The 22,846-nt window shown below is 39.7% G+C and overlaps 2 protein-coding genes across 2 annotated transcripts; one reads left to right on the forward strand and one right to left on the reverse strand.

The window, feature by feature from the left end:
- Positions 1-448: 448 nt before the first annotated feature.
- LOC145456073 (SH2 domain-containing protein 4A-like) lies at positions 449-11,768 on the forward strand. The gene is made up of 11 exons (XM_080334110.1): positions 449-1,514; positions 1,959-2,022; positions 2,416-2,536; positions 2,626-2,863; positions 4,290-4,413; positions 4,493-4,558; positions 4,977-5,208; positions 5,455-5,573; positions 5,673-5,778; positions 10,864-10,981; positions 11,161-11,768. Exons 1-11 carry the CDS (start codon positions 1,410-1,412, stop codon positions 11,296-11,298), a joined length of 1,431 nt encoding a protein of 476 aa, XP_080190236.1. The 5' UTR covers positions 449-1,409; the 3' UTR covers positions 11,299-11,768.
- A 5,138-nt stretch (positions 11,769-16,906) lies between these two features.
- Positions 16,907-22,093, reverse strand: LOC145456074 (cathepsin L-like). The gene is made up of 11 exons (XM_080334111.1): positions 21,858-22,093; positions 21,652-21,753; positions 21,413-21,503; positions 19,868-20,003; positions 19,671-19,804; positions 19,180-19,322; positions 18,547-18,724; positions 18,296-18,480; positions 17,752-17,848; positions 17,242-17,297; positions 16,907-17,179 (listed from the first exon to the last, which is right to left on the reverse strand). The coding sequence occupies exons 1-11, from the start codon at positions 22,029-22,031 to the stop codon at positions 17,105-17,107; spliced, it is 1,371 nt and encodes a 456-aa protein (XP_080190237.1). The 5' UTR covers positions 22,032-22,093; the 3' UTR covers positions 16,907-17,104.
- Between the last annotated feature and the right edge of the window lie 753 nt (positions 22,094-22,846).

Consider the following 22,846-nt stretch of genomic DNA (forward strand, 5'->3'; position numbering starts at 1 on the left):
GCATGCAAATGAACTAAATATTTTCGATTTGTGTGTAGTCATAAGTAAAAATGTTCAGGTTTTAAACATGAGTCACGTTTCAAACATCTGTGTTTTGAACGCATTTGCATTTTACAACACAGCCATGATTACAATTCTGTTTTGTATATATTTGTATTGATTCTATACCTCGCATTACAGGATACTATATAATACTGCAGTATAGTATATAATACTGCAGAATTCATTTTCATCGTTTCCATTTATATTACTCATTTTTAAGACTCTCTTAAATCCAGTGTGCGTGCGTCTTATATACATGCTAGGCCAAGGTGGGTGTCCGATTGAAAGACTACTCCAAATCGTTTCAGCACACTCTTATCTTAACACTATATCGCAATCTCTCGACACTGTACAAACAGTTCAGATTATACGATCGAAATCAAGAATTTCTTTGTTTTCGCGGACGGGTAATTTGGAACGAGGCTGCGTTCAATTCTTTGAGTGTTCGGCCTGTGACGTCGGTAATCAGAATTATACGAGGCAAAATAACTGAAGTATAGCGAAACATTGATTATAGGGTGAGTATCCAAATATATATTGGATAATCAAATTGAGATTCGACTACGACTATATAGCAAGTTGAGAATGATAAAGTCCGTGAGTGTGCATGTGCAACTGACGTGTACGCCAAAAATATACTCTGGTAAGACACATTCAACTTTTTATTTGCTCTATAAATATAATGTCAACAAGGCCTTTGAGTGTGATAGCCTACTTTAACTGCCTTACTCTCCATATACTGGCTAAAGCAGTATTATTTGATGGATACCTCGTGACGCTGCGATGAATAAAGCGACAGATGGTGTAGTTCGGGAAGGGTTACTCGTAAATTATAAGCTAGCGATATTGTCGCTTTGCGACATAACAGGAGTAAGTAATCTCATTCTGCAATCACGTTGAGATATGCGAAAACACCTAAATTTGCTTTTCCATCTGGCCAGCGTTTAATTTGTCGCTGTAATTAAGTAATTATATTTGGTTTGTCGACGAAAAACAGGTAGTTTTGTAGTGAAACAGGATGAGAGTTTCAATCAGATTATATATCTTGTAAATCGCAAAGCATTACATAGTAGCTGTCTGGCGCCGTCTGGGAATTACAATATATAATGTACTTTGTTGGCAACTCTAAGCTGGAAATAAGTATATCTATAGCAGAGTTAATGTTCAATCTTGAGAATATTAAGCGATATCTCCACCAACAGTGAAATCAGTCATACGGATACGTTAGGCTACCTGCTTACTGAAGCATACAAGTGGCTTTGTCAGTCTCATGTGACTGTGAGGATGAAATCGGAATAAATTTTTTTACATGCGCTTGTTTATAACTTTATATCTATAGATTAAACAGCAGGCTGGTATAGAGGATCATGCTGAAGCAAATACTGAAGGATATGTATGTTGCTCCTGAGATTTTAGCGGAGCTGCCCGAGGAGCAAAAGCAAATATTATTTTTCAAAATCCGCGAAGAGCAGGTAGGAAATTCAACCAATGTTCGACTACCAACGTCTGACTTTGAACGTGTGGGATCGGTGACTCCACAGTTCGATCATATCGTGAATTGCTATTTCCGGCGTTTGAAAACTGTCACGCTTTGACGAGGACCAGCATAAGGGCGGAGTAATCGACTCGCGATGCTTAAAAAAATTGGCTTCGTCCGTCGTTCTGGCTGTTTAAGCATCATCATCATTTAATATTTTTATCAAATCAATACACCACACAATTGCGATATGCAGCAGATTCAGGGACTTCCTATGCCTGAAGTACAATGGCAGTTTACAGATACACTCAGCACAGTTTATTCAGATATGTCATTGTCATAGGTAGCGTAAAACCAACTACGACCTCCAAATTCACGCTGTCGAATTTTCCTTAACAAATAGTAATTATATCTATATCTAACATTCATATGCGTTTAGAAACGAAGGTATTACGAGTACGAAAAGAAGCATCCGAAAACGAAGTCAAATAGAGGGAAAACAAGTGCGTATTTGCTCACCTTCTCATGACAAAACTTTTCACACGTTATCACACCTGTGGTTACATCATTTTATGCCATACTTCCAAAATATACAACAACATATGTAGAATTGTAGATTGTAAAATGTAGAGTTACACCCGCTGGCGTATAGCAATTAGCAGCACATGCACCAATTGTGTAGATATACGCCAAGCCAACAATTTTATATATAGATTGTGACCTCATACGTAATTATATGTTCGTTCTTCTATATAATTTACGTAACGGTGTTTCGATAGTCGTCCACCAATGGCCTGTATATATATGACCATGTTGTGATTCACTCTTATTCTATATCAATTGTCACTCTGCACTCTGCAGTTTTATATAAGCATAGAACTCCTACCCCTGTTCAGAATCAAATAGCAAAAGGAAAAACGTGAAAATTCTCGAAGATAGCAACAGCATGCCATGGACATGGGTGATGGGAGAGCATCCGAACGACATCCCCTTGGAACTTCTTTGGTCGGACACTGAGTAAGCATATACGCTGTATCACGTCCAAACTGTGATATCCAAACGAATAAATGCCATCACTTACACGGTCTATATCGCTATGGTTCTAGGAGAGACTGGAAAAGAATGCGTGGCAATGAAAACAAACCGGTATCAAAAGTTCAGGCGCTTATCTTTTCTCACAATAAAAACCGGAACACCGACGGAGGGGATAGCGGGGTGAAATCGAATCCGGCAAATACGGACGATTCAAATCAGAAAACACAGGAAATACAAAGCAAGCGGCCCCATGCTTCTTTGCCCCGTACGGGGATAAATTCTTCACTTCAACCTGTGAGAGAGGAACAGGTCGGTGAAACATTGTTCTGAAGTTTCCCTACCTCGCAGAAAATCCTATCATCTTCTATATAGTTTTTTTCGTTTTTACCTCTAGACATGGGCGATTACTACATCACTGTTATCGATTTCGAATATATCTGACCCGCGACATTATGCGTTTACATCGAAATCATGCAGTTGTCGATTACGATTACATGGGGAAATGTTCATGACTAGTCACGACGATTACATTCATTCTGCTTCCCTGTACTGTATCTGTACCTTGAACACATATTCGAAGACAATATGAATATAACCAAAGCGGTGTGACTGCGTCAGGAAAGAACAATTTCCTGGAAAGTGGGATGTCGTTTGCTTACTACGTCACAGTATCTATTGCCCAACTATACATCACTGACGAATTCTCGCCGCAACAATTCTGATTTTATAGCTACCATCCATATACGAAGAAAGTATGTAATCGGATTCAAATTTTGGGTGAAGAATTGAAAAATAATGATTGTACCCGCTTTGAGCAGGGACATAGAAGAATATGTACAATACTTCTTGCGAACACATGCACCGACAATCCAGATAATATGTAGATTGCGAACCGCCATTTCGAGTAATATGCCAAAGAACTGGAACCGCCGAGTTTAATGATTTGATATGGAAATAGTCAGGTTTTATTTGAAGGGAACAAAAATCTTTAATCGCTTGAGGGGCATTTGTCAGGTATATATTTGTGTTTACCCAACCATAACCAAATATCAAATAATTGCGTATAGCGATATTATTTGAATCCAGGTATATCTAGTACTTCTATATATCCCTGTTTGAATCTAAGCAGAGTGGGGATTTTCATCCTCATTCTGCGAGCTATAGTGGTATCTGTTGACGGCCATAACGACTTGTGTGGTAGATGTACTGTACAGTGTACATACACTTATACATTGAATATCTACCTACTGTGAGGGTAATTCTTTCTTTACGTCACAATAACGAGCTCAGCTACTGCCTGTGATGCAATAATGGGCAATGGAGTTTAAAAATACGCCGTTTTACATACGATCAATATCTTGATACGTAACAACAACACACTATTTGTTACACACAATGTTCAGTATAAGTCATATAGTCCTAGCAATAGTGAGAAGTTGGATAATCGTCATTTTACTAGGAAATCGATCAGAAATGTAAAAGAATGGATTAAGATTAGGCTACGATTATATTCGATTATTTTCGAATCGTGGTATTCAAATCGGTATTGCCGCATTAGTGCAAAGTTATTTCCGGTGACCCTCGCATTTTCCGAATTTACAATACAAATTACAAATTACAACAATTTTATGACATTGGTGATTACTGCCTTTGATTCGGAAATATGTAAAGCTATACTATCGGCTAGTGTAAATATAAGTCTACCTTCTGATTAATGGGATTTGAAATTCCACAGACCTCGCCAAACCTGCCGCCGGCTAGAAAAGCAATTCCAAATAAACCAGACCAGCCTTCAGTAACAACACCCAAAACCATCGCGGACTCAGCTAAGGATTCTGAAAACGATGATTCGTATGAAAGTAAGACACAAAGCAAACTTCCGAATGTTGCAAATTGGTATAGCGTCGCAAATTGCGTCAAGAGATGAATTTGTTACAGATTGGGGTCCCGGAACCCAACATCAAGCTGGCGTTGACGAAGGTGATGCTGAGTGGAAAAAACAGCGTAAGTGTATCAGTGATTTCAGTTACTCAGATGGAAGTGAAAAGTTATTGATTGGATCACTCAATGCTCATTTATACAATATAATCAGGCTTTTCGTCAATCCCATGAATCGGTATTGGAATTGATTTTGATTTGCCGAAGGTTTGATGCTCCTGCAGTCATACTTGGTACTACGAAATATAAATTTATTCCAGCGATAGATAAGCTGGTGCATCAATTTTAGTGCTAGTTTTGGTGTATTTTCGGATTCACGTGGATCGAAATAAATGAGGCTTACAGAGGCTTGCTATATAGTCGCATCATGTCATTAAATGCTCAAATATCCTGCGTCGAGTAGTCAAACACAGATCGTTATAAGCTGCAAATTATAAGCATAACGTGAGAATATATTTTCTGGATGTTTGCTGTATACACAAAGTGAAAAGATTTAAGGATGCCGACCGCCGGCGATCCGCGCACGCCCGCAGAGCGAGTTTGCAAGTGAGAAGGCTCTCGCAGCAGAACTTGGTGCAAGAAAAGAAACTCAGTGATTTACGAGCGAGATTCGAACGCAAACGAAGCGTGAGAGACATGAACAGAAATCGCGCGTCAAATCCGCCTAAGCCACCTCCGAAACCGGGCGCGCTCAGGCGCAAGCACCCAATGGAAGTGTAAGTATATTTCGGCGAGAACTTCAACCACATCCACGAATTTATTAGAGTCGCCGTCAATAAATCGAGTTGCGAAAATGATGTCACAATACTGACGTGACCAGAATTCGGATTGGCCTGCATTTTTCATCAGACAATTGGGATAACAGCAGAGTAGAAAGATAACCTTGCAGATAAGCAAATCTGTACTGTAAAGTGCACGGCGGACCTATATAGTTAATCATTTCATTCAACAATATTCTGCAGAGCTGGAAGAGGAGCCAGGCCAACTTCACGAGAACAAGCCGAACAATGGTTAAAGGAAACACAGCTGTCGGAAATTGTCGATCCAAGTGACGAAAATCCCATACCGAAATGGTTCCATGGTAGGTCCTTATGCCCCTATGTCATGGGTATTTCTTCATGATGGTTAAATTTCATAGCATCATCATCAGACAATTGTTATCTTTTTGGTCATTATTCAGGTGTCATATCCAGAGACGAAGCCGAACAAATTCTCGAAGACGTCAAGGTTGGAGATTACTTGGTCAGAGTTAGCGACAAAATCTGGGGCTTCGCTTTGAGCTACAAGTAAGGAGATGCTGATGTGATCGTGATTTCTTTACAGGCAGAAACTCTGGGTGTAATTCATCAGTAGGGTGCTTTTTTTTGACATGTCAAAATTTGTTAAAATTTTGCAAAAATTGTAGCGTTAGGTCAAAATTTGTCAAAATTGTTCACAAAGTCAAAATTTTCTTCACGTCTGCATTTCGTTTGTATCGTAGATTTTGCTCTGTCAGTGAACTTATCATTTGACATTTTACAGCTTGTAGCCTACTTTATAGGCAGGGTTGCCATACCGTCCTTATTTCTAAGATTTGTCCTTATTTTGAAGGGCCTCGTCTTAGAAAACTCAACTGTCCTTATTTCTAAGAAATGTCCTTATTTTCGACTTGCGTCCTTATTTTGTCTTAATTTCGACCACTACAGAACTTCGATCGTGTTCCTCTATGTTGCATAATATTCTCAAATTATGCTTTTGCGTTGAGATCTTATGATATAAATGAAAGGAACTCTAGTGACGTACAAACCACAAGATTTGTATTTTAAGTGGTGAGATAGTTAGGGCAGTGAGTGGTAGTATAGCAGTTTCGTCTGTACCAAGCTAAAGCAGCGGACGTCATTTTAGTAGTAAACAGCAGCACCAGGTTGGCAGGTTCCTGTTGTTTGGTCCACAGCAGAATAAGTTCAAGCTGTGGGGAAGGCAGCATTTATTGCGTAGTGAAAAAGGCGCAGTGCAGTCGACACATTGGTTAAAAAGTAGTAAAGCTATAATTCATTGATAAATTTATCTAAATTATATTGCACTTGCGCATATAGTTAGCTACTAATAAGGCTAAATCTGATTAGTTAAAATGAGCAGGCGTAAAAAACGTTTTTCGAGACGATTATGAGAGCGAATTCAAAGGTCTCTAACGAAGCTTGAAGGGCGAGTGGGATATCGCCCATTGCAATATCTGCAATTGTGACATTAACCTGGAGGCCACAGGAAAGACCGCTAATCCAACTCAGATTGATAACCCAAAACACAAGAAGTGTGTCATAATTATTAATTTGAGCTGGTCGATGAATATTTTTTCCACAAGTCGATCAGCACAAACGACCACAGACTATATAGAGGGCAGCTGCTGCTGAGGGTACCTGGGCATTCCATACTGTCAAACACCAGCAATCATTCCTCACCAACGATCGCACATCGCAATTGTTTAAAGCAATATTCCCCGATTCCAACATCACAAATAAGTTTTCTTTGGCCAGGACCAAGACTACAAGCATTGTTGCTGGAGTTCTTGCTCCATACGCTCAAAAAATGATTTTGTCCAAACTTGGTGTACGACCGTTGTCCATCTTGGTCGACGCTTCTAATCACAACGAAGTGAATAAGATTGGTTTATCACTAGGGCAAGTTTTTGTTGCAGTTAAATCCGTGGAAAGTCGCATTTATTTTTTTAAAAAGTTGCAGAAGTTGCATTTTGACCACATTTTGCTCGGTTGACTAAAAAAAAGGTCAACTTCCCAGATTGCCTAAAAAAAAGGTAAATTTTCCGGCTCAGCTCCTGAAATACCCGTAAAAGCGTTACTTCGGTGCTGATTTACGGTGTTTCAGTCGGATTTGGCCGTGTATTTCACCAAAATCGAAAATACTAGAGCCCGACCGATATTGGATTTCTGAGCCGATACCGATAACACCGATATCCAGTACCTCCACCGATAACGCCGATATATTCAGCCGATATTCAAAATATGTGGAATCTAGCTCAAGGCCCATATTTAACACCTCAGAGCATTTATTTCAACAACTTTAAAGCCATTGATATGCTTGAACATGAAATAAATGATTTAGGGGCTATAAAAATATATCAAAAAAGCACCAATCCAGCAGTTGCAGATTACAGTTCACGAAGCACAATTTCTCGGCCCTTTCTCCAAGGAGTGAACTTCTGTGGTCTTCCATAAATGATGTATATAGTACTAAACACAGTCTTCCACTTGGTACCATAGTTAGTGGCACAGCAAGAATTGGAAATCTGTCTTCATTTCGGTTCCACCGCTCCCTTGCAGGGGATCTTTCCTTCAAGGTTTCACTAAATATTGATATTCTTCTGGCAGTGCACCTGGAGCCTTCAGCACACCATTAACAAATAGCTGAAAGAGGATGACCAAATCAACTCAAATTGTCCACATCTGCAACTGCTCCACCCATCCCCTTGCCCTTAGGCCTTGACCATGACCAGCATTCCAACAATCAATTGATCAATAATAGTTGGCCAATGTCAGCATGGAATCAAATATTTTCGTATCAATTATTGGCTTTACTCCACGTTTGCTTGATTTTCTTTCCCTCTATGCTCGCATATTTCCTATCATGGTGGCCCCGCAGGCCTCAGTCAGACGACTTCATACATACTGGTATAAATAGCTCTGTTGGTCTTGATACCGAACCAATAGCACTATCTTCAGAGAAACATTTCGACGCGACGCTTTTCTCTATCATCACGAGGGTCAGTCCAGCATGATTGAAGTTCTCATTTTTCTTACTGATTGAAATCTTCTGCAGACAACTATCCATCCAGCTGCTCTCTGTCTTCATGGTGATCGATTACTGCAGGGGGATTCCCACGAAGTCAGTGGGGCATAACGGTGGCTAGTTATCTAAAATATTTTTCAGATAGGCACGCCTACTGCCTGTATGCAGTATGCATTATATGCAGCTTGGCCATTTATTTTTATAATTTACCGTCCTCACGTCTTCTATCGACTTCTCTGACTCCCTGCCACCATGTTGTGACGTCACGAAAATGGCCGATATTTTTTTACCTTCAATGGCCGATACCGATATTTCTCTCCAAGCGTGATATCGACTCGATATTATCGGCAAGCCGATAATCGGTCGGGCTCTAGAAAATACTTTCATGAAAAATCGAGAAAGCTGCAAAATGTTGCAAAACGTTGCATGAAAAAAATGGACAAAAGTTGCAAAAAGTTGCACTAAAAGATTCCTTCAAACAGCTTAAAACAGCATTCTACATATCTTACGAGTATTTAGGAAGCTGCCGGAAGCTGTAAAAAAAGTTGCAAAAACGTGCCCTATTTATCACCCTATATAGGGAAGCCCCAGAGCAACGTTTTTTTTTGGGGGGGGGGGCTGACGAAGTGCTGTTTCGGCCCTGAGTAAACGTAAACCTAGACCTGAGCTGCAGTGAGATTCATGAAGCACTTTCTAATAACAATGAGTTGCTGGAGCAGATTGTTTCTGACGAAAAGTATGGAATGTGACATGCCGCATTGCCGCGGCTCGTATAAATACAAAGTATATACGAAAACGCTTTTTCATGCTAATCTAATTTCTCGACTGTCCTTATTTTTGGGTCTATGTCGATGGCAACCCTGTTTATAGGCCTACCGTTGTAAACGGCCAATTGTCTGCTCATTGTGAATCATAAACGGTCAAATAAAACAAATATGTTGACATGGTGTTATGGTCAACGTACCGAAATATCCTAACTGAAGAAAAACTTCTTGGGCCTTGCATCATTCTTATATTAAGAATCGCATGATCAAAAATTGTGATGTAGACAACATTGTCAGAATGAAGCAACATGGTGTGTCACCAGAGGTGTGCGCACAACTTCAGTGCTGTCAGACAACAACTGCTGCTGTTGAACATTTATTCTCCATTCTTGGCAAGCTTCTTAGTAAGGACATGCACTTTCTACCCGAGAATGTAGGAGAGTATCTCTCGATGCACTACAACAATTTTTAATTATTTCTACCATAATACGTATTGTAACTACTGGAATTCTTCATGGGGCCAGATTTCGTTAAAATATTCGTTTTTTCATGTTTCTAAGCCAAAAACGTTTTTGAGGCCAAACTACTTCGTTAAGACAGCCAGTTCCAACCAGAAATGAAGATAAGTGGTGCAATTTTAACATTGTGTGGGAAAACACCTAATTTGCATACGTTAGGTCAAAATTCAGTTTGTTTAGGTCAAAAAAAGTCAAAATTTTCATTTTTAGATCAAAATTTTCATTTTTTGGATAAAAAAAAGCGCCCTGGTCATCAGGCAATTCAGCATTTGAGCAAGATTCGAATACACGTCCATAGCCGCTAAATCGAAATTACGGTAGTATTGACATTCGATTCTGATTTCACATATAAATCGCGTATTTTTATACTCTCAAAATCTTCGGTCTTCGTTGAAGCTAGCTCGATCCATATACTCAGATTGCTGGAAATGGGCGCGCCGTGATATTAGCATTTGAATAAATCCAAATGCCCGTATAGTTTTCCTATGATACTACCAATTATGAGGAATATAATAACATGTTGGCACTAAAATCACATATTATCATTCCCTGTATGTCGCTGCGGCGACTTGTCGCGAACAAGTTTCAGCATTGGTAAATCAAGATTCAAACTTCGATGCACGGTGATATGTATTACTGTGGTAGGCCTATATATATCGTGAGTAAATTATCACCGAATATTTGATCAACAAGTTAAACCCACTACCTCTACCTTGCAATAGCAAACGCTGTCGCAGTCGCTTTACACCAGGGGTTATCAAAGCGGGGTAAGCGAGAAAAAGAGTTGAAGCTTACCAAGTTCAGAGTTTATTGAGGCTCAAACCACCATGCTTTTACAATTCCATGTAACGTTACTCGCCTCATCTAAATTTACTGTAGTGAATTTCTGTTTCTTTACTTCCTCGGTGACCGTAGTTAGTAGTTACTGCGTTTATAGCCTATAGGCGAATATATCTCGGGTTAGTTCCGGCAGTCACATACTTATTATGAGGGCTACTGGATTAGCGCTTTTGCAATCTTCAGTATTTCACTTAGATATTAAACATGTATTACAATGATAAGCAGACTATAGTATTATGAAAAAATTTACGCGTATGCCTTTCCCAAACACTTCCTAGAATAGATTTACCGTTGAGTGGCGTCACGCTCATACCTCGCGATGAAACGATGTTTGAGAGAGTAAATATATATACATATATTTTGTGCTCTACGGCTTTGGTGACTCGCCTCATTGATCAGCATACGTATTGGTCTGTTCCTTTCCTTATAAATACATTTGATGTTTTCGTTTTGACGCATTGTACAGAGATGAAGAGAAAATCAAGCACTTCCTAATCGACGGATCCGAGCCAAACTGCTACCACTTCTTCGGAAACGATCAGATTCGGCATCCAGGACTAGAAGAGCTTATAACATTTCACAAGGTACATCGAACTTACTACGATCTACTTAGGTTCAGGGATGAATGCCGTCGCTTACAACGAAATATGTAGGCTACAGTTCTGTACACGCAAACGTGGATAAAATCACGAAAATATACTAGCTTTCTTACTTTCAGTCACTTGTTAGCATAATTGAAACTCAATATTCATAAATTTTGCAGGAGGAGCCTATTTCGTACGGAAATGAAGTTCTCAAAAACGAAGTCGGCCAGCGCGATCCTAAAAATCCAGACTATGCTGATTTAATTAAAAACCTGAGCAGTCTCGCATCTGATGAATCTCAAATAACCAGATTTTGAAATGATAATAGCGATTCGGACACCTGAAACCTGAATCGGTTACGCTTCAATCACCAGAGGTTAAAATTGTTCACTAATTTTTGCATTTGGTAACGGTTCAGCGGAATGATCATGAGCGTAATTCACGTAATAATTTATGATTAACACCGGCCCCATCCCGACATCTAGGATACTTATTGACCATATGCTCGCCTACCAAATCTACCAGGAAGCATTGTCCAAGTAATCAACCGAACCAGTGTCGCTCCTATAGTATATAGTTGTACCACGGGGCTATTCCAGCGTTACAGCTTTTATATTTACTTTTAGTTCATTCTACTTATCTCACCTCAGCATCCACACTACACGTTATTGCATGTCTTTTCGCCGAGATCGTTGAAATTGCACCGACATTCTCCTGGTCAAATTCATATCACAAACGCTCGACTATGCAATATCAGAGTTGACTAAACATGAAATCTAAAACCTTTTGTAGAGTTCATTATTGCGCCAACAGGATTGTATAGCCTACTTATTGACAGAGTTGCAGGTATCCATATTGTTATTGACGCAATTAACGGCTATATCAAGATAAATTATACTTTGGTAAAAATATTTCACCAGCCTAGCTTTCGCGACAGTTTTGTAGGTTTGTCGAAGCCTGCCGAAACACGTTTTATCTAGCCTACATTTAGACAGGCTTAAAAACAAATGCGCTAAGCCCGCAGTCAGAATCAATGACACCTTTTAGTTGCTATCAAGACTTGTAAACTTTATCTATCAACCATTCAACTAGAATACGAGGAAAGAAGACTGAATACAGTGAATAGTCGCTCGCAACGAGTGCTCGTTAGATCGCCGTAATATCATGAGCGAAGAAGAAGAAAAAGAGTGCGAATATTTACACCCTAAGGTGGTCACGGCTACAGAACCTACCTTAGAATTATACCGTGGTATAATTCAAACACATGATTCTCGATAAACCAGCATAAGTAGGCTACAAACGAAGTACGAAAGAACGTAGCCACATGTGAACGTTGCAACATCGACGTAGGAGGTAGGATTTATAACAATGATTTAAACCAGTGGTTCTCAACCTTTTTCACCTCGCGGACCAGTAAAATTTCAAAAAAATGACTGGCGGACCGATGAACTTTCAAAATTGAATTAAGCCAAAATATAAAGCATGCAGCCGTTTTTTGCAGTTATATGGTGCTAGAGAGTGACATTTGGAGGGTTTTGATCGTGATTAATTATCTTCACGATGGCATCCATGTGATTTTATGGTAGTCAGTCTGCTGAGTCGATGTAAAATTGCCTAATCCAGATAAACGTGCTACCGCGGAGAGTCGTTTACAGTTTTTCGTGCCGAATGCCGTGGGTTTTACCGACCACGCCAACTCGAATAATATTCTTCTCCTTGACAATATCGATACAAGAAGCGTTTCGGAGTCGAACCAAGCACCTTGTCGTGCTACCTTATTGCTCATTGCCCACTGCCACCGGACGCATAGGCTAGTCTGGCAACTACGAATACAATGCGTGACGCAAAAAAACACCTTACAGTAACTATACCGGCAATCCGTGCCGAAAAAGCACTTCGTCAGCCCACCTCCAAAAGCGTTGATCTTGTGCCCCACAGGTCGATAAAGCCACATTTGGGAGGATGTTTTCACCTGTACTTGTGAGCACATTCATTCTACTCATTGTAAGCTAAGAGTTTAAGTAGCTTAATCGCGTCAATAGCGAAAATTTTCCACCATTCATGACTGAATCGGTTTTCTTGCTGCCGTGTTAGGGACTCCTCCAATCTTCATTATTATGTGTTGGTACGTCATGGCGCGGTAATGGCTATAACGCCCAAATGCCTATTTCTATAAATCATGCGTATTTCTTGGAGACGGGCACCTAATATGCAGGCATTTCATTGCAATTTCGAAGAATAGTGAAGTGATCACGCTGATATTATTTCGTCTATCAATACTAGTAGGGCCTACTTGCAAATGCTACCTGAAACTATTAAAAGTGACGAAAATGAGAATATTATGAATGAGAAGCATTCGATATCACCGAGTAGAGTTGTGAAAAGTGGGTCTCACATGACATTAACTCGAAACTGAAAAGTCCACACAATGACTTGGACTCGGACTCGAGTCAAAACACTATGACTCGCACTCGACAGTCTACTCAGTGACTTGAACTCAGACTTGACTCGGTGCTGAATTGAAAATGACTCGACTTGACTCGAGTCAAAACTAAAAAAGTGAGATTGACTTGTGACTCGTAACCTTATGTCTTGGATACAACCCTGATGTTCATTTGCAAAATAATTTCGGCTTCTGTTCAAGCTCAGCCCTTCTCCAATTAGGCGGTTTGGGGTGCCCCGGTTACGGTCCTGCACAAAATGAATGAATCGAAGACGAATGCTCGCGCAAACTACGCTGTTTAGCGATGAGTCAGCTCGTACCCGTTCTGTACTTGTCGCTCGCATGTCGTCAAATGACACGTCTTGAACCTTAAGTCAAATCGAACATGTTTCCAGCCCTAGTGTTACCTCAAGAAGTTCTGAATCAGTTTAAAATATGATTTTTTATTTATTTCATCAATAGGAAAAGGCTTTTACATTGAATCTTGAATTTAAGGTATGAAATTGTAATTTACCTGGCGGACCGGTAGGAATGTCGTCGCGGACCGGCGGTTGAGAACCACTGATTTAAACCACGAATTGATGAAAACCGTCTCTTCCGCGAAGTAACCAAAGAACTAAACTAACTATTGAAGAGACAGAAGAACTTCGATTGATAATGATGATTGGCTCAAAATTGAAACCTACAAATAAGGAATGCTGTTCAGTCGCTAACAAGTCTAGTAAAAATCCAGTCGACTCCCCAATAACTGGATTTCAGAATTTAAAGTAGGCACCTTTAGGGTGTGACTGAATACAGTGGCGTAGCAGCAAGGGGGCGGCAAAATAAGGCTGCACAGTGCACATGCACAGTGCACACTGTAGGGTTGTACAAAAATAACCTTTTTTCGGATTCCAGTGATCCACCGATTAAATTGTCAGGTTACCCTAAAAAACACTGCACACCAAATTTGGGTCAATTCCAAATTTCCCATGAATTTGTGGAGTTGTCTTCAAAATCGATGCAAAATAAATTTGACTCAATTCCAACCTGTAAAAATGAAGTTATTGCGGTTGAAAATGCTGGAATTGTGCACAGTACAAAGAGATGGCTAATCACGACCAATGCTTTTAAAAGCACATGACGACGATGTAGGCTTTTTGGAGTTATCTGTGGGAATTGACAGATTTAAGAGACTGGTGCGAAGCAGTGAAACTACGATGGTCGTAAAAAATGCAACAGCGTTTGATGTTTTACAGTGGTTAGCTATATAAATCACATCTTCTTGATTCGAAACCAGATTTATGCCAGATTTACCAGATTTATATTAATAAAACTGATTGATTGCCGGTGTCTGAAACTTTATCTTACCATTGGTGTTTCAATTGCGAGCTGTGATTGGAGTTTTCTCAAAGCTCAAAATGATGAAGTCGCATTACTGCCATGAATGATGATCGGCTATCAGCTATATCGATTCTTTCTATATAAGAGACGACGTTCAAAAACTTGATTTTGAATATATTATCGCTGGTTCATCATCATTGGTTTATTAGCAATTTTATCAGTTCAATACACCACAAAAAATGCGATACAATGAAAAGAAAGGAAGATGTCGAAGCGACTAGGTTGTCAATGGAATCAGACATCCACCTTGGCCTAGGCGATGTAAAGAGGAGGCATGCACACTGAATGAAAGTAAGAAAGAGTATAGAAAAAGGAAGCGACAAGAAATAGGGCGGCATGTCAAGGGAAGCGAGATCGATAGGTCAGTCGTGGTCCGGTAATCTTGAGGATGGACTGTATTTATTTAGTGATAATAGCTTGTATTTCGACTTGAATGTGGACATGTTCGTCGACTGCCGAATGCCCGGCGGGATACTGTTCCACACATCAGGTCCGGCATATTTGATAGAGCGATGATCTTTTCGGTCGATCATATGATATTTGGACGACGTGGACGCGCGTGTGTGTTGTACTTGTGCGCTTTTGATGCTGCGGCGAAAGCTCGAAAAGGTCAATTTTGAGGCGGCTATTGATCTTTTATATGCCTGTGAAAACGCTCTTTTCTAAGAATGTATTCGAGAATAGCTGGTTGCACTCAGCAATCACTCATGGCATTGAACCTGCGTCAGATGAGGCCACTGCAATAACCTTAAGCCAGTGTCGAGAACCACATATGACTATTTTGATGGTAGTATAATTGGCAATAAGTAGCACGTAAGCAGAACGGATATTACAGATCAAAAGCCATTGTAATCTATGTAGGCTATGTATGTATTCAAGAGAGAAACAGATTTGCGGCGGCGTTCACATGGTATGCAACGCCCTTCCCTGTGACGTGACGAGTGACGACCGTGTGGGCTCGAGAGTATTGGACAGGTGCACGACACTGCACGTTAAAGTGGTGTGGCCCGTGTGGGAGTGGTGGCTGACTGGCGTTTGATTACTGAGCATCATTCGAATGTTTCTGCCTTACATTAGCAAGAGTTGATCAGAAAGAGCCAAAAGCCTGATACTTTCGATCTTTATATGTAGGCCTACAGTCTAAACGGGTGCCGAAATGACTGGTACCCAGAGGTGGTCAAAGTAGTCACCGTCGCTACTCAAGTAGAAGTAGAAGTAACGCCGGAATTTCTACTCAAGTAGAAGTGGTGGTTTACAAGTAAGTAAGTAAGTAGGTATTTTACGCTTATTTGTGCCTACAAAACTGAAAACTGTCAAGTAGAAGTAGAAGTAGTCTAAAATCATAACTACTTAAAAAGTAGTGTGGGAAGAAAAAATCTACTTCAAGTACTTCAAAAAGTAGAAGTACTTCGTTACTGACTACCTCTGCTGGTACCGAATAGTGAAGTCCCGCATCCTGCTGCGGCCCATGCAGAAATGCGTCTCACGAAAGGGGCTTTACTGTTAGTTAAGTAATTCGTGGCAGGAATCAGAATCAGGATGCGGTAAGTGTCCAGTATTCCTAAATATATTTAGTTGGGACTATCTGACAATCGCCAACACCTAATTATTATAATTTGCCTTATCAAAATTGTTGGACAGACGACAATTACCAATAACTATAGGATAACCATACGTCCTCTATCAAGAGGATTTATCCTCTTGTTTGAATTTTTTGAAAGTGTTTTCGGAGGACGCCTAAATGCACTCTTTTTTGAGAATTTCGGTTAAATATGGGGCCAAATTCGACTGAGATACAGTAAATCAGCCCTGGAGTAACGGTCGGGCGTTTATTTCGAGAGCTGAGCCGGAAGGAGTCTAGCACGCTGCATTTGCCTGTGCTAGCCTGTGGGATTTTCTTCCAGCTCCAGTATCGACAATGCATTTTTACATAAATTTGATTAGTTCCGTAGGATTGCTTCAATTGTGAAAACGCACTCCGCAACACATGACCTTGGACGTCGGGTTTTAGATTTGATTTGCAGATAGGCAGCGTGTGCGGCGCTACAGCTGGTAGAGTACTCTTTGCACCGGTGAGAACCAAACCAAAAGAGCCAACATAGCTTCAATTACGTTTATTTGATTACAGACAATAAACACATGTCTTGGTGTAAAAGATGAACAGATCTTGCTATCGCTAAATATGTATAAATGCCTATATCCCTAAAAAGAGTCAAAAAAAGTGCCCAAGTATAATCATAAGACACAGTCCATTGCGAAAAAAAAAGAGCATGAAAAAACAACGAATCTCATTGCAGTCAGTTCACCACTGACGAGGTAGCCATTTGATTAACTCCACACGAGCCATCTCCTCGATAAATCCTGTAGTAGCCCTGAGAAAAGATACGACACAGTTCAACAACCTAACTAAACGGACTTTAGCAAAATGGGATACCTGTTCGCCCCAGTTGCCCCCCCAGCTGTTTTTTATGAGCCAATACGGTTCGCCATCTGAATGGAAGAAGGTATCAGTTAAGCCTTGAGTTCTTACACCTGTGGACTGTTGCCACATTGTGTGATAACCACAAAATTGGCTCTAATTACAGTAATTCCGCCGGATATCATAGCGTTCTCGAGTATGTCCACCGACCAACGTCCAATAAAGTCAAGCAAGTTTCAGCTGAATAGATACTAGTGTGCACTGTGCATACCAAGATAACCGGGTCGATTTTGAAATCTTTGCCTGTACCCAGGGCTGTAACATGGCTCTTCAGCGCATGACCATTTATTGATAATTATGTACACGTTATTTCTTCTTGACTGTAAGTCAGTATGTTACATATGAATTATGATATGCAGATAAAGAACAGCACCATCACGCCATAAACAATACCAGACAGAACCCTAACACTTAGAACATTTGCTGTATTAGAAGCCTACACACACACATGAATTGAATACTTACGGGTTGAAACTCCGTAGCCAACGATAAGAACTCCATGATCCAAAGAGCTCGGGTTGCAGAATATCTTCCACGGGTGCGACACCCCGCCCATGTAGAACTAAAATGTAAAACAATGCATTCACGGATTTGCCAGTCAATTCGGTCGTCACAGTCCAGCATCAGACATAGGCTAACCAGATGTGGTCAGTAGCTTAACTATATTTACACAGACTGTTTGTTAACCAAAATACTGCCTAAAGGCAGGTATGACAATTGCAAAGTCAATCATATTAAAATTTCTACGCATCGATATAAGAAGTATCTGTCATACATTAACGTGATACCGGTACTACCAAAAACGTAAACTATGATGTTAGCTATGGATGATAGTGCTATTGAACAGGGCATGATTGGTCATTAAAACTTGTGCAAAAGATCGATATCAAATTTCAGTGTTTCAATCTAACACTGTAGGTAAAAAGAAATCCATGAAATCAATATATGTTTAAAGACAATATCACATCGCTAGCATCCTGAATTACGGAATAACAAACACATTCCCTACCTGCATAGCAAACGCATTAATGCCAATGGAAACAGGACCGTTCTCCGCAAGCCACGCTGCGATTTTGTCTTCATCTTTAGGCAGGGTGACGGAGTCATTTACAAAGGCGACAGCATCGGATTTCTTAAAACTGCATTTGTCACCACGTCCTTCGTACGGGTATTCTTCCTCGGTCTCCAATCCCCCTGTAAACCGACATAGGATCGTAAATACAATTTTCTATACCGCCTAGAAAATATACGTGAATGTACCGAGCTTTTCGATGCTTTTGTAAGCATTCGACGGCAGTCCACCGTTACAGCCTTGGTCGACAGAATCACAATCCACGAGCTCTTGTTCGGACAACGAAACAAGCTTTCCTTTTTTGATGAACCATTGACCTTCTACGTTTCCAGTAGTCGAGAAGGCCCAGCACGATCCGCACTGTCCCTGAAATTACAAAAGAGGAGGAATAACATCGCACGGAAAGAATGATATAGCGAACTTGTTCTTGGTACACGGGTAACTTCTTTGGCGACAATGGGCGAATGAAACTTGAAAATATATATCGGAAATGAGTAATGTTGAGAACCAGTTTGACTGAAATAGTATTACGGTATTTTGGGATAAATGAAGACATTATGTAAGAAAGGTATGAAATTAGAATATGTGGATAGTATGCATTAGTTTTCAGTTACAATTGAAACACATTAGCAAGACATATATACACAAGACCTAAATATCGAATATAATAAACATCAATGATATTCTTAATTGATTTTGATTTGAAGGAAAAGTGATCCCGGATCAACACAGCATTACCAAACAGCTATTTCTCAGAGGACACTAACCTACAGTTAATGATGACCGAAATCATGTTATTAACTTCTAAAACCAATTCAAACCTGGTTCTTGACTTCAGTCACTGCACCGTGATCCCTCCAATCGACAGATTTCGGCGTATCTCCCGAGATTTCGACCTCGATAAGGTTCGGCGGAAACGCAGGATCAGTCAATCCGGGTGCCAAGAACTTCTTGTATTCAGTCCCTGAATCAGTCAATATGCATTCAGTAGAAGTACTTCGCAGGTAGATCATGTTGTGCACTTCATTTGAACATGTATGACTTCTACGAAATAACAACATATGACCAACGGAAAAACCAGATAGTGTTTGCCTGGTACCAAATATTAGAATGAGTATCAACAACAACAAAATCAATTCTCAAAGGCGTGACACAATGTAATGAATTGCAATCCAATGCAGTGTAAGTATCGAATTAAAATACACTACCTTTAAAAAAAGAATTACCAACACACCGTTACATTTTAGTTCTCAAGTAAAATAGAGGCAACCAGATATTGCATCAATGATACTTGTTCATAAAAATAGCATACTTGTATAATCAGCAAACTTGGTGATTCCATATTGCGCATTATCATCTTCATTTCTATTGAGTTGCCTTGCAATAACCATATTCCTTTTGAATACGTTGAATCTCTTCCAGTAAATGCCATCATTGGAATCAGCTCTGTAAAGCAACCTCGTGGTATAGGCGCAAGTTGACAAGCATAGCATGTTCTAAAACACTTACCTGTAATCTCGGCCATAGTCGACTATGAATTTATCGAATAGTGTACGGGTTTCAGCGTCAATTGTGCTGTCGTAGTGACCTTCGACAAGTTCAGGGTCGTCGAAAGAGCGTGGAGGTTGAGAGGACTGAGATACCGCTGTAAACGATGAAAAGCATATAACATGAACGCTGCGATGAGTAAAATGCAGTGGGCAGTGGATAGTCAATATAGCTGTCCAGTTGTGACTTATGACTCAGTGCGTGGTTTTGAATGGTCTTACTGATCGGATTAACATAGAGAGTTCCTTGAATTTGACACTTACAAGGTGTTGACAATAGTAATATTCTGAGCTATTGATATAAATCAACTTCAAATTCCGGTTCGGATATTGCCAATAATACATACTTTTCGAGTGATTTTGTTTGGTGCTACATTTATAATCAATTCTTGGCATTCAACGGTGTAACTTGGTATTTACGTATCATTCTGGCATCGGCACGTGACAAGACAACGTAAGTAACTGTCACAAAGCAAAATTAAAAAACACCATTAGAGGATTTCTCTATCAAAAAATAGCACAAGGACATTTTTATACAAGTCAGTATAGTAGACATCCTGGATTGATCTTAAGGCAATGCATCAACACTGGAACTCTATAGATCTTGTGTCACAAACTTGGAACGAGTTCATACAAACAGGAGCTGCCAGTGAGGAAACTCTGCAGTGAACTCGTGGCTTGAGTCACGTAAGAAACCAATTCCAGAGTACAAAGTCAATCAAAATACTTTTTCATATTGATATCCATTTTTGGAAAGATTAATGCACTACAATCCGCTTTCCAGCTATCATAAATAGTGTGGAAAAGTACATATCCTGAATATCTGATGGCATTTCACTAAAATGACGGTTGTTTGTCGATGCACATAGAATTCATTATGAAGATATATGGTCTATAACAAAATTTCAAAGCAACATTGCAGCAATCCCAATTTATCTTTTACCAAGACCAGAGCAGAAGAATCATGTGCAAACTTTTTGACAGACGGTTCAGATATAAATATTGTGGTGACACTGCAAGCATTCTAGTAGTTAGAAGGACTATCTCACAGAGAAATATTAATGGTGAGACTATTGGACTCGTGCTAATAATACTAATTCATATCTCAAAACTATTCTTGTGCAACATCAGTAAATGTATATTTTAGTGCTTTCAGTATTGTTTGTCCCTTCTTTTAACCATCGTAAGTTCAGCTAAAATGTACCAGACTGGTGGAAAGTCATTACACGGGCTGCCGGGTATCCATTTGCGCAAAATTTTTATCTCCAGGTTTCATTCGGCCGTGGGGTTGTACACCACTAGTGTAGAGAATAGGCCTACTCTAGCTAATTGAAAAATCCATTTGATGATAACTTTGTGGTGCAAAAATATATTTGATTTCACTTGAAGTAAGGTAATGTAAATGAATGTATGAGCACCATGTCTTCCATTTGCTGTTTTGGTATTCTGACAAAACACGGCAGATAGGCTGTCGTACTTTTAATAGATTATCCAACATAATACCAACCACTGCAAATCATTCCGTTCTCCATTTCCGAGGCCAAAGTAACTGCATTACCATTCCAACGTTGCAGGATGTAGCTTAGCTGACATAGTTTCTGTAAAACAACACCAAGATAAAATATCTAGTCTTAGAAATCTATTTCGATAGATCTACAGCATATATAAATAAATTCCAAGGTGCGTTAACTGAACAGATTCAATACAAGAACTGAGCATATTAAAATATATTTTTATAATCCGTACCTTGCTATTAGCACAGGTGCTTGCTTGTGAATATCCGTTTCCATTGAAACATTCCATAGGACCAGCAGTGAACTTTACAGTGTACTTGATCCCAGCTACGACCTTAAGACATTTATAAGTTTGTTATGGTATTATCAAACAGGAATGCAAAGTCAATACATTGCACTGACGCTGCTAAATCTACAGTAAAAATGCCATCAACGCACCTGTTGTGTTACTCTGATGTATTCGATCGGGACATCATTCAATCGTGCGAGTTTGTACGCTTTTCCAAAGAATGGTGGAGGCCCATTCACACCCAAGTCTTCAACTCCCCCAGGCAAATCATTTGTTGCCAAAACGCAGACACCAAAGGTGGCTAATATCAGTGTGATTTTCATGTTTATTTTTTCAAGTATGACACATGCTATAAATCTGAGATACAAAATTTTGTTATTCACCAGTTCCCACTCATAAAGAATCAAATTCCTATATCTCTGACTCCCAGGAGGAGTTCAGAAGATGGCGATAGGCATAAATAATCTATCACATTGAAATTGGTCACATTAGTATTCTATTGAATGAGGAAGAGAATGACTGGTCTATGGTACGAAATTCATTTCTCTGCCATTGAATAAAACATCCCTCACCCTGGTAATTTCAGATAAGAAAATGATGCTCCCAAGGAGTCCACTTTTAATGTAGAACACAAATGATGTGACCTGTATGCCCATACTCATTTTGTCATAAAGGAAGTCATTAGATATATTAAAAAAAGGGAAGGTATAGTGCCATGCCTGGAATCTCGGTACGTTTTGCCTAATATAACAGGTGAGCAGCGATGATTCTCGAAGGTAAAGTAATGTAATAAAAAGAATTGTGTGAGGGCAGGACATCGATCCCATGCAGGGTAGCATAGCATGGAAGTTCATCAAGTAATTGTGTATGCCTCTTTAAATTACGATATCATCAGAGTGACAGCATAAATATGATCAGTTATCCTGAGACTTTTATGAGAAAACATATTATTTTAGTGAAAGGACAAGCGCAACCTACTGTCTCCTGATGCTAAACAGACCTGAAAGCCTGTTTCAGACAAAAACGCGCTTTCGACCATTTCGTCGAGTTATTTACGTTTGACTGGCCCTCATATAACGAGGATTGCTACCCTCTGCAATACGAAAACGCACAATCAACGGAGATATTAACACAATAC

Source organism: Botryllus schlosseri, chromosome 14 (assembly GCF_051294905.1).
Source record: "Botryllus schlosseri isolate E-star chromosome 14, Bs_hap1, whole genome shotgun sequence".
In the NCBI taxonomy this organism is placed as follows: Eukaryota; Metazoa; Chordata; class Ascidiacea; order Stolidobranchia; family Styelidae; genus Botryllus; species Botryllus schlosseri.

What these genes read in the sequence shown, in the direction of transcription:
- LOC145456073 (XM_080334110.1), top strand. Translation starts at nt 1,410, where the DNA reads ATGCTGAAGCAAATACTGAAGGATATGTATGTTGCTCCTGAGATTTTA. An exon ending in GTCAAATAGAGGGAAAACAA is followed by an intron (nt 2,023 to 2,415) that starts GTGCGTATTTGC and finishes ACCCCTGTTCAG; the next exon opens with AATCAAATAGCAAAAGGAAA. An exon ending in TGCTGAGTGGAAAAAACAGC is followed by an intron (nt 4,559 to 4,976) that starts GTAAGTGTATCA and finishes GTATACACAAAG; the next exon opens with TGAAAAGATTTAAGGATGCC.
- LOC145456074 (XM_080334111.1), bottom strand. Translation starts at nt 22,031, where the DNA reads ATGAAAATCACACTGATATTAGCCACCTTTGGTGTCTGCGTTTTGGCA. An exon ending in GCACCTGTGCTAATAGCAAG is followed by an intron (nt 21,504 to 21,651) that starts GTACGGATTATA and finishes GTTGTTTTACAG; the next exon opens with AAACTATGTCAGCTAAGCTA. An exon ending in CAAAAGCATCGAAAAGCTCG is followed by an intron (nt 18,481 to 18,546) that starts GTACATTCACGT and finishes GTCGGTTTACAG; the next exon opens with GGGGATTGGAGACCGAGGAA.